The sequence below is a fragment of the Lathamus discolor genome, chromosome 6, assembly GCF_037157495.1.
Source record: "Lathamus discolor isolate bLatDis1 chromosome 6, bLatDis1.hap1, whole genome shotgun sequence".
In the NCBI taxonomy this organism is placed as follows: domain Eukaryota; kingdom Metazoa; phylum Chordata; class Aves; order Psittaciformes; family Psittacidae; genus Lathamus; species Lathamus discolor.
The window spans coordinates 86,059,152-86,071,195 of record NC_088889.1 but is presented as its reverse complement, the minus strand read 5'-3'; the positions used below and the strand labels follow the sequence as shown (position 1 = coordinate 86,071,195).

Here is a 12,044-nt window from a genome sequence, read left to right as displayed (position 1 = left end):
ATGGCAGGGGTTTGAACTAGGTGATCTTAAGGTCCTTTCTAGCCTAGACTATTCTTTATTATAACATTTCAAAATGTTGTAAGGGGGGAAAATGAATTGCTTTCCAGTGTGCTGTGCTGAGGTCTGTGCCTCTCTGGTTGCCTGCTTGGCGGCATGTGTTGAAGCTGTACTCTATACAGCTTTGTAAGCTCAAGCTCTTGATGTTCTGTAACTCCCAGGAGCTCAGCCCGCCAGCTCTATCACCTCTGGGCAAGACACTAGGGAACTCAGAGAGTGAGCTATGGAAAACTTGAAATAAAACCATGGCCAGGATTATTTATCTTGGATTAACTGGCAAATTGTGAAAAACAAAAATACTACCTGAGTTGTAAGCATCCCACTGAAGAGTTAAGGACACATGGATTCCTGCCGAGCATGCAGTTCAAATTGCTGTCTAGCCCTAATACCCCTGTACCAATGAAGGCGCTCAGCACACCAAAGGTGTTTTGGGTTTCAAAAATGAAGTGCATATGGAAGGGAGGAAGATGAAAGGAAGAGAAAAAGGCTGAGTATATGTTTAAGAAGAGTAGCCCAGCACATGTATTTTCATATTTATATTAACATCAGATAATTTTTTAAAAGAGAGAATAAGTTATTTATAGAATTTTATAATAGAATTTTATTGAGGAGTAGAAAGCGTAGAAATTTTTTAGGGACAATTTCCACTCTGAAATCACTGAGGGAACACAAGCTTTTGAATAACCAACTTTGCTCTCAGCATCACATTTGATCTGAGGGCATCAGTATGCCTTTAAATGTTAAGTGGGCATACACAGCAAAAGTATTTTAAGGAGAAAAATGGCATACCAGCATTTATGATTTCTTCTTTGTTGGTAACCTCAGTTAGCAGCTATCTCTTCCTATGTTCTCATGGTCCATTTCTGCAATTTACGTGTAAATCTCACTGAGATTAATGGTGTTTCTCTTGGATTAAGGGTCTGCTATGTTAGAAGGCTGGAATGAAAAATAAATAAATAGCTTTGGCATTACATACCCAGTGATTAAAAACTTCACAGTGACTTAGGTGTTCTGGTTGTTGCTGAAAATACAGTATAATATTTAGCATTTTTGTTTAAACTATTTATCTAGTGGCAAATACATGTTTTCTGTGGGCATCTTTTTTTATACAAGGTATGTATGCATATGTTGTTATTTGGCTGGATTTCAAAATCAGAAGTGTTGGCTATGGTTCTCTTTGATTATCTCATCTTTTAAGTATCAAAAACATGGTCTGTGTTTTGTAACATAACCTTATTCTCTATGGAAGTAGGGAAGAGGTGGTGATGGGTTGAGATACAAGACACTGGAGGGGAAAACAAGAAGTGTTAACATGTTGCAGGAGGTAAAGTGATGCCAGTAAAGGGACTCAAGAAGGTGAGCATTGCAGTCAGAGCAGCAGAAGAGTAGGTAGATTTTTGGCAGGAGAATTTTGCCTAGATTGGAAATTGGGAATGAAGTGAAATGCAGAGAGGCCACGAAGGTTGTGGTAGTAGTAATCAAAGCAGTGGGTAACTATGGAGTGAATTAGTAGGATGGGTGGATGTTACAGATAGTTCTTGATGATGCTTTAGAAAATAAGCATCGGGAAGGCAGTGGAGCAGTAGTTGGAATTGTGTGAAAAGTCTCTGGTTACAAGGCTGAATGATCATAAAGATAGTGTAGTTGTCCACTGTGGCAAAGACAAGACTGGTAAGGACATTGAGACCTCCCAGTTTTCTCCCGCTGTCAGTAATGGCATTGGTTCTGTGCTTCCAACAGAGCAGAGTGTTCTGCTTTTGGCCTTTATTAGCTGCTATAAATCATCATGTCAGCCTCCAGGAGTGATGGGATGGTGTTAGAAACCTTCCTGTGTTGAAAGCACCTCCTCTGGGTCAATTCCAGTGCAAAGAGAGATTAGTTACATGCACATAAACTATCCTGCATATTTTCTGGGATAAACAGAAAGCAGATTCCGGTTCTGTCAGTAAGAAAACTTTATGAGTGAGCTTGAGGAAAAAAAGAAAAAATATTTCATTTAGAGTGCATTTTGTGTTGTTGCTTTTGAATGCAATGAATAAATTGTAGGAGGCAGAGCAGAGATAGTGAGCAGTGATACCAAATGGCTGACTTGCTTTTAAAAGTCTCCTTGCGATGTTGTTCTAAAGCTGCACAGTGACGTGGAACCTCCTTATGTGCTGTCCTTCCTTCAACTGAGACTTCCGAGTTTCCGGGTGGTGACAAAGCCTGAAAGGAGAGACCAGGAGAGGAACTACTGGAAGTGATTTTCTGTTTGGAAATGCTCCGGCTGATAGAGAAAAAAGCTTCTGGGTCAGGAAGCGTGTGTGCTCTTCAGCAGCAGTCTGAAAGGAAGGGTAAACCTAAAAACTGCCTTGGCATTGTGGTCACTTCACTTGCAGTGTTTAAACTCATTAGAAGGTCATGGAAACATTAATCAGGAAAGGCAGTGACCCCATACACTGAGGACAGCATGCTAAATTCCTGCCTTTATACCTCAGCACCTTGTAGAACAAATGTCTTAGCTGAAGGTGGACATTCTAAACATAAACGGGTCACTGCAGTTGTATTTATGGGTGGTACTTTTAATTTGAAGCAACAATGGTATTCCAGTTTCTCTGTCCATCTCCCCCTCAAGTCACCTTTGTTTACAACTTTAGCTAGGTTTTTGGACACTTGCAACACAGTTTAAATAGAAGTAGACTTAGATTAGCTGTATAGGAAATGAGGTATTACTGTCACTCAGTGATGCTGATTTGTAGATTTGGGGTGTGTTGATACATAAATATATTGGACTGTGACAGGGACAATGGAGGCTTCAGTCACTGGCTCACACGTGGTACCCTGCTACCATTTAAGACTTACTAAATTACGTGCAATGCCCACTAAGGTGGTAGATGTGACCCAGGACAGCTTGAGACTCATGTCCTCAGCCGGCAGCTGAAAGCTGATCAAGGTCACCCAAAATGGCACTGGGCCATTTTTTGGGATAACTGAATCGGACCCTCCATGTCCTGCAAGTCAGGAGCATCTCCACTCAAACCGGTGCAGATACTAGTGTGAAGGGAGGAACAAGATAATCACTGGGGCTTGCTCAGAGGCAATTGCACTGTTCTGCAGTTGTGTCTTCCATGTGCTTTCTTATTTTAAGGTGTACATAATTGAGCACCATGACTGTGAATTATCTGTGCCATCTCAATAGAGAGTGAAAACACTTGTTGTCATGACAACAAAAGATGGTGAGGTGTTTACTTGAAAGTGAGTTCTGCACAGGCTTTCACATCAAGCTGTGTCTGAAGATCAGTGTTTGAAGAACTGCTCTTCAGAGAGCCCATTCCTCCTTTAAAATACTTGCTGTACTTGTGTAGTTTTAACCCCAGATACTTGGAAGAGGCTTTTTGAAAGCTTAACCAAGGTCAGAGCCTATGCTTTTATTTTCAAAAGGCACTCTTTAGTTCAGTAGTGGAAATCCTACCTAGACTACAAACAGCAGCATATGGAAAAGCCAGCCAGTCAGCTGTCTGCTGTTTATATAAAAGGAGTTTGTAGTGAAGAGACTTCCTTTTAAAGTGAATCATATAGTAACTCACTTTTATAATCCTTTAATACCTTTTTGGCTTTAAAAAGTATTTGGGTTTAAGAGCGTGCTTTGTGATATTAATTTTATCTCACTGAGTTTTCTTCGTGTATAAATCTGTCCTGGGGCAGGGGAGATGTTATTTATTAATTCCTTGAAAGTGCCTTTTATACAGTGTGTACTGAAAAAAAAGTGTGTATTTGATATTCAAATGGGGCAAACTACTACTCTTCTCTATGAGTAAATAAGCTATGTATAAAAAGAGCTATGTAAGCGCTACATACCATTAAATAGTTACCTAACAACCTTCTTGTTATAGTTACCTTTTAGTATACTTTCAGCTGCTAACTGTACAAAAAAATCTTAATTACCTTTCAGTTAAGCTTATGAAGAAGGTGCATTTGCTTGTGTTCATTTAATATAAATAGAGAATGTTAACAATATCAGGGATACATAAATGGCAATAGCCAGTAATAGTATTTGAAATTCTTCAGCCATAGGCTTGGTTTTGATGACTAGATATTAAGTAATGATAATATGTAGCATATATATTTGTATTTAAAATGTTTGTGTTTCTACAAGTGCATCATTGTAGTTAAGGAAACGAGAGAGAAGCAGGGAAGAAGTTGATGAAAATGCTTAATAGGACTTGCAGTTCTTACACGATAGGGAAATCTGGCTGAGTCGTTTCCTACGTACTCACTGCTGCTATTTGAAATTTGAATTGGAAATAAAGAAATTACAGTAAGTATTTAATACATCTGAAATCGGGGGGGGGGGGGGTTTAATGTTTTTTGGTAACAGCACCTTGTTCAACTGTGTTATGGAGCAGGAGCTGCAGTGTTGTAATCCCAATTCAAAAAAAATACTGATCTTGGAAAGAATTTGGCACTTTCTGAGGCAGGTCAGGACCTTGGAAAGTCAGATCTTTAGCCAGCCCTCTAAATTTTATCTCTGTGCTTGTCTCTTAAGTATTTCAGTAGTCCCTTAATCAGAACAAGAATGTGTGACTTGTTACTCTGAATTATGCAGCTTGGGAAATACTATTCAGTTATTTGTTTCAAGTAGCAGTAATACATCAAAGATTGGTGCCAAAGGCTCCTTAGGTTAATGAGAGGGGCAATGTCAGTGATGGTGAGGAAATAAACTAGAGTAAAACCTTGAGACAAGTGGCATGACTGGATTTGTTGGACATTTGTAAACATCAGTGGCAAAATGGAGGTTTTTCTTAAAGGTTGAAAATGGTGAACTTGTGCCGGTTTTCTAGTGTCATACCTAATGAGTTAACTATAACTCATTTCCTTTGTCAATGGGACCAACCAGCTATGTTGGTAACCTGCCACATGTCTAGTGCTGGTGCTTCTAGATCCTCCCACCTCCACTGAGTCCATGTATTAGCTCTGGTTGGAAAGTCTTATTGGAAATTAACAGGGTAAGACAGAGGCCAGGTTCTGGCATCCCGGTCCAAGGAATGTTGGTTTTATGGGGTACACAGTGATGAGGGACCTCATCACTACTGTATTTTCTTTTGGGTAGCCTGAGAGTTGTTCAAGGTATCATTGGATGATAACTGACTACATATGTGTTAATCAACATAACCCTGAGACTACCAGGGTGTGGGTTATGCCTAAGGCAACATAATAGATATCAGCAAATAAAATTACTGGACTACTGCTGCATGAGACAGCTTGCCTCCTTACAGTGCTCATGTCTCTCCTGCACGTGCCCTTCAGTTGCCTGTATCAGACAAGCTGAGGACAGCATATGCAGTCCATCCCATTTCCAGTTCTTCCTGCTGTAGGCAAGCTTAGTGAAAACTAGAAGGAATCACTAGAAGATGGAACTAAAGAAGTAGGAAAGGCAGTGTGTGTTATGAACAGGATGCCAGGCTGAAGTGCTACCAGGGGGCAAGGAGGTGGGTTGGGAACAAGCAGACAGGCCCCCTTTCCTTTGACTGATACATGTGTACGATGCAAAGAAAACTTTATTCCTGTGTGCTTTCCCTTGAATCCAAGGGAACTGAAGGAGGTGGGGCTCTAGGAAAATATTACGACTGATCTTATTTGTCTTAATTCTTTTGAAGTCAATTCAGTGTATGAATTGATGAAGTCTTGCAACTTTGACATCCTTTCGTGAAGGTTTTCTATACTGCTTCCTGTTACCTCTTCAGGGATTCCCCTTTGTATTTGATTCTCTGTTTCATGAGCGTGAAATTAGAATAACCTCCCTATCAGCCAGCTGGTGCTAGGCCAGCCATCATTTTTCATAGTCCTCTGGAGCCTACCTTGGATCTTGCTTGGAAGTAGTCCCATTGACTGTAAATCTGCTATATGGCAGAAGTTCTGGGGTAGGGAGCATCTTTGTTCTTGCTGGTGATACTAAGCCTGCAAGGCAAGAGCAAGATGAGGAAACCTATCTAACATATTGATGTGTGGCTTCTGATATGTCCTCTGTACAAGAAAGAAAGGTACAAGCCAACTAGATAAAACCAGCTGTGATGTTGGAGAATAAGCAAAAGAGGCTTTTTCTTTTGCTTTCTCAGCCAGGAGTAGCTGCAAAGATATGTCTGAAGTTTGTAATGTACTGGTTTCCATTAGGTGTAAGAAAGACTTGAACAGGTCAGATACTGGAGCGATGATACCTGTACACACATTGTAGTTAGTGTCAGTCCCTCAAGCTGCTCACATTAAATTTTTAATTTTCTTTCAGCAGTACATGTGTGTAAATTGACAGCCAGCCAAATGTAGGAGTGAGGGGGTTGCTGTGGTCATAAAAGAAGAGTGAATTGAGTATATCCAGCAACTTAGCTACATGGGTAAGAGATGTTTCATTGTCTCTTTTTGTCTTGCAGGAAGAATGCAAACAAATACTGGCTCGTCAGAAATCCAGTTCCCAGTCTGATTCTCATGATGATGAGATTTCCCCTCCTCCTCCAAACCCAGTGGTAAAGGCCCGACGCAGGAGAGGGGGAGTCAGTGCAGAAGTGTACACTGAGGAAGATGCTGTTTCTTACGTCAGAAAGGTAATGTGTTACTGTCTGGTTCTGAGAGGTACAGGACAATCATATTTTGCTCATAGTTTGGACTCATGGGTCAGCCTGTAGGATGGTTTCCTAATGCTGGCATATGCACTGCTGGACCGTCTTCTTCACACTCAAGTTCTTTTGTTGTCTCTGTGACTAATTACTTTCTCCATCAATGTGGCTTCAGTATTTTCTGTTCTTTCCTTTTTGACCCCTTCTAACAGGGTCAGTAAGCCTCAGCCATTTTCTCAAAATTCACAGATTCTGGCAGCTTCTGAGTGTTGTCAGAACCTCACAGTTTTGGAAAACAGCCTTTTCTATTGCTGCATTTCCTGCCTTTCTTCCAAAAAAGTCACTTCTAGCTCAAGTTTTCTTGTCACCTCAGTCATTTAGGTTCCCTAGACCATTCGGGTACATGGTTCACATGTTGACTGGGTAGCACCTAACCCATGGGTTTTGGAATTCTGTTGACTATACTTGGGGGATTTTATGTGACTGTTGTCTTTGAAGAAATACCAATCCCAAATTAGGTAATTTCTTCAGTAGAAACACAGATTTGGGCTTCTCTTGTTTAACTTCCCTTTTTTTCCCCACAAAATTATCTAGCTATTTTATATCCTTGATGTATCTTAATAGCCCTGGAAATTTGTTTTAAACTGGCCAAAGCTTTCAAAGGTTATTAAAATACAGACATTACAATAACATATGTCATGTTTGTTTAGGGAGCTAGGCTAAAGATGCATTTCGTAAGGTTGACAGATGCTGCTAATTTGCTTTTGTGCACACCTGGAGTAGCTTTAAACCATAGAGCTTTGTTTTTATGGGGATACATGTTGTCGGTCACTGTTTTTTTGGCCTCTGCCATCAGCTGTGCTTTTGTCATCCATTTATGATACAAGTTCACTGGCTGCTCTGGGGATTTCTGTCCCAAGAAACAAAGAATTAGGAGGGCCTTTCATCCTAAAAACACGTATGGAGGAATATTCTTGTGGCAGTTGAATAATACTTGCAAGTATACAGTGATTTTAACAGAACTGTGGTCATGCTAGTAATGCACTGCACCATTAAAGTACTTGTGTGATGTTTTAAAAGCCACTTTCAAACACTTTTCTTGCTGTGCAGTTTGCAATATCCCCCTTAAAAACTTTCATGAAGAGATCACATCTGTCTCTGCTTAATAAGGGTTCCATCCGACTCTTCTGAAAATGGAAGGAAATATTCCTTCCCACACCCCTGAGTAATTCCTTTAGGTTTATAGTGGTTTATAATTCCTTTAGGTTTATAATTCTTTATAAACAAAGGAACTTTATTTTCTTCCTTTTTCAACAATGATGCCAGTAAGTCCTGACAGTAGCATGGGTAGGAAAGAACTGGCAGAAGGGATACAGATCATATTCTGTGTGTTCTGTGACTGGGCTGTTATGATTTTCATTTCTGAGGAACTGACTGAACTTAAATCATAATAATTTAAGGGATAATTTCTTGACAGGCTACAGATGCTGCAAGGAATATAGAACTAGCACTGGAAAGGTTTCTGTCAGTGCTTTGACTTCTGCCATCAGCAAATGAATCCCATGGATGTTTGTGGCAGAGACTTCTGGAATATAGAAATAAAGAGAGACAGTGAAAGGCCAGATTATGAAACTAATTTAAACGTGTAAAAAGCAAGGCAAGGGTTGTGCTACACTGTTCCAAACAGATGGAATTTTAGATAGTAGCCAGGAAGAACCACTGGCTTCAATTCAGGTATTGGATAAGAACACATCTGGGTCATAAGCCAGTTTAAAGGATCCCTTGAAAGGGTAAGCTATAGAATGAGTAGTGCGATGAGTTATGTCACTGGGGAGAAAATCAAAGGAGATTTAGCTTTGTGATTTGAGCAAGCACATGGCTCCATTCTGAGAGGCCCAAAGGAAGATCTCGGTGGAGGATTATTTCATTGCTTCATTCCTGAAACTAGAGAAAGCAGTATTTGTCAACACATCTGACATAACATAAAGTTACCTACTATCAGAATTGGAGTCCTGCTGTCAAGAGGGTTATCAGCTTGAAGAGGACGTTCAGTGATTACTTGAAAGAGGGATGTAAGAAATGGTCAGGTTTCTGCCTGGCTTTGATTTTGGTCAGATGCCCGGTTAATGGGATACCTAAAGAAGCTCTCCTTTGTTTTCTGTGTCCCTGTCCCAACAGACCCACTTTGGTCTCTGCCTTGTGGCTTTAATTGCTGCAGATTTAGTCTGAGAAAGGCTAGATGATGCTATTCCATAATCAGCCAGAAGGGTTGGGACTGAATGTCTTAGTGATTTGATTATCTGCCCTTTTGACTCATCAGCAGTAAGCTGACCTGCTAGGGTATTCTTTATGGAAGAAGGGTTCAGGACTGCAGTTTCTTTGATAGGGTGAAAACCAAGAGTAAGATACTGGCCAAATACTCATTTTATTTCACATTGAGGAATTTAAACTTTTGATAAATTAGATTACATTTCACTCTGATACAAATATGTTTGCATGTTTATACATATCTGTTTCTATAGACTTAAGTAGTCTAATGACTACCACAGTTAATATAAGGGATGTCTGAATCCAGAGTTTAACTTTAGATCTTTGCAGTGCAGTATTTTCCTTTTAAATAAATCTAGATCAATTTTTTTTAAGAACTGGTGCTAGATCAGTTTTCCCATTTGAGACATCCTTCTCATTGGATGGGTAGTATCTCGTTTTTCCGGGATGAGGAAAGGAAACTGCCTACACATCAGTGTACATAGTAACTTAAATAGGACAGATACAGTATTTCTGTCATAAGAAAGTATGAAAGAGGAATGCCCATTCTCAGACCTTTTTTGTACAGTAATTGAAACAGGCAAACAGATGTTGGTTTTCAGATTGAAGTAAGGTTTAGTTAACACTTAAAACTTTTGCTAGGCTTGGTGTTGTCCAGTTATAATGAAACTATTAAGAAAAATCACATTACTAAATTCAAAGGACATCTTCTACAAGTCATAATCTTTTTACAGATTTCTTGTGTCTCTCATAATCATGAAGTCTGTGACTGGCAGAAGGAAATGCTTGGCAAATACAGAGATACAGTCTCTTTCCTAACATCTTACTAAAATGTGTACCAAAATGGAAAGCCTAACTTGCAAAAGTCTTATAAAATGCTTCATCCAATATGAAAACACACTCCTGGATTTCGGCATATATTTTGAGCAAATTCAACAGGACTTTTGCCATCTCTCTAATTAACATATAAAAATGTCTTTTCATTCTCAAATGCAAATACTTCCCATATGCCATGAAGCACAGGCACAGGATTTTGACCCAGGTGGGCCTAGCAGGAGCGTGGTTCCTTATACAACAACCAGTACTGAAAAGTATGATGTAATCCACACATTTTTGCCTTTCATCTGAAGAAATGTTGCTCATTCCCTAGTTTTTAAAGTAGGTTGCTTCTCATATTGTTTGTGGGGAAAGAAGACTATGAAATACGTTTTCCTCAGTCCAGAAGATTTGAAAAGAGACTACACAGCTGTCAGTACCTGCTAATTATAGTATTTTATGGATATCCTTCTACCCTCTCATCCCGGATCTTACGTTTCTGTTTTGGCTCTCATATTGAGAACATAAATTCTTATCCTCACATTGTCAGAACTGTAATTTACTACTTTCTTAGTGGCTTTATATTATAGCCTAAGCCTGTCTCAGTGTTTGAAATCCAGTTGCATCCATTATCTTGAATAGTGGAATTTTCTATAGATTTCAAGATCTATAAAGAAATATAACCAGGCATGTAATTACCCTTTATTCCTTTCTCTACAGGTTATTCCAAAGGACTATAAAACTATGACTGCTCTGGCAAAGGCCATTTCCAAGAACGTGCTCTTTGCTCATCTTGATGACAATGAACGAAGGTATGATGAGGTTTATGATTTAAAGGAATCTACAGCTTGATATAAGGACAAGAAATTATATTACATTTTAAGTCGGGAATCAGAACTGCTCTCACTGATGTATTTGAGTCATACTAGATGCACACTCACGCTTATGGTATTATGACAGAGAGTAAAATTACAAGCTAAAGAAAGGCAAGAACAGGTTAGAATGTATTCAGACTTAATGTTTTCAAATCAGTTGTGCCCAATGAACTTAATTCTAGGTTACTTACAGAATTAGCTGAAGTCATCTTAGAAGCCTTTGAGGTGACTTCTGAGAACTCAGGGAAGACAGGTCATGTGCTGGAGAAGTGGGAAAGAAAAAGTATGAGATAAAGAGATAGAAGAGAATTTCAGGAAAATTATTTTGTTCTTTGAAAAACTGGGACAAACAAATTATGTGTAAGCACCTGAAGGAGACCACAGAGTTCAGTAACAACCAACGTGACTTAAAAACTTGAAAATGTCTTCCTACAGTTGAGTATCAAGGCTTGTAGCTAGGGAAGGCACAACAGAGGCCAAACAGCTTGACTTCTAGTGATGTTCTCAACATAATGTATGATAATTTCATAAACAATCAAGGGAAACATGTCTTCATTGAAACCACAATGGAATCTATACAAAACTGCTTGGATTTCCGTACCAAATAGCAGTTAACAAGGGTTCGTCATTCTAATGAAAAGATATATTGAAGTGTGGGAAGGGTTGGTCTGGTTTTCGTCGTTGTTGTCATTAATGACCTCAGTGGTGGGATAGAGTATGAGTGTTGAATTTTTGGATGACATGAAGATGGGAAGGACTGCTAAAACACTGGGAGAAAGGCTAGAATTCAGAATTATGCTGACAGGTTGAAGAAGTGTTCTGCTAAAAGCAGTATGGATTGTCACTGAGCCAAGTGTGGAGAAGCATACTTAGGCAGGAAGAACACCTTTATAACTATTAAGACTTTTTTTGCAGTTCTGGTGGTTCCTTGAAAAACTCTGTGGAGCTCATTGTGAATCATGATCTGAACATTAGTTACCAATGTCAGGCTGTTTTGAAAATACTAACGTTTTACTGGGGTAACTAAACGGGAGAACATGCAAGACGTCCCAGTGTTGGAAAAGTTTCAACTGGAACACAGCGTCCAGATTGGGCACTGCGCTTCAAGGATAAACAGTTGGAGGAAGTTCAGGGAAGAGCTGTGAGAACAATCACAGATCTAGATAACATCACTTCTGAGGAAAGAATGGGATTGGTTGGCCTGCAGAAGAAAAGTCAGTGGCAGAGGGACACAGTAATAGCTTATAATTGTGTATGAATAATGGTATATGCAAAATAAACTGCTGGGTGTGCCAAAGGGAAAGAGTAACAGATTTGAAGTGCAGTAGGAGAGTTAACTCAGATACTGGGAAGAGGTTTCTGACTGATTGGGTAGGTTGTGGACTCTCCACCACTTGAGGCCTTTAAGAGCAGATTATAAACTAGAGTCTGCCAGGAATGA

The 12,044-nt window shown here is 39.5% G+C and overlaps 1 protein-coding gene across 4 annotated transcripts in view; it reads left to right on the top strand.

Moving 5' to 3' along the window:
* The window catches only part of PRKAR1B (protein kinase cAMP-dependent type I regulatory subunit beta), a 105,092-nt gene that overhangs the window by 10,411 nt on the left and 82,637 nt on the right, over nucleotides 1–12,044 (top strand). For all 4 annotated transcript variants that reach the window (XM_065684420.1, XM_065684419.1, XM_065684422.1 and 1 more), the window contains exons 3-4: nucleotides 6,462–6,632; nucleotides 10,449–10,540. In XM_065684420.1, the coding sequence (XP_065540492.1) occupies nucleotides 6,462–6,632; nucleotides 10,449–10,540 (263 nt within the window). The remainder of the gene's footprint in view (nucleotides 1–6,461; nucleotides 6,633–10,448; nucleotides 10,541–12,044) is intronic.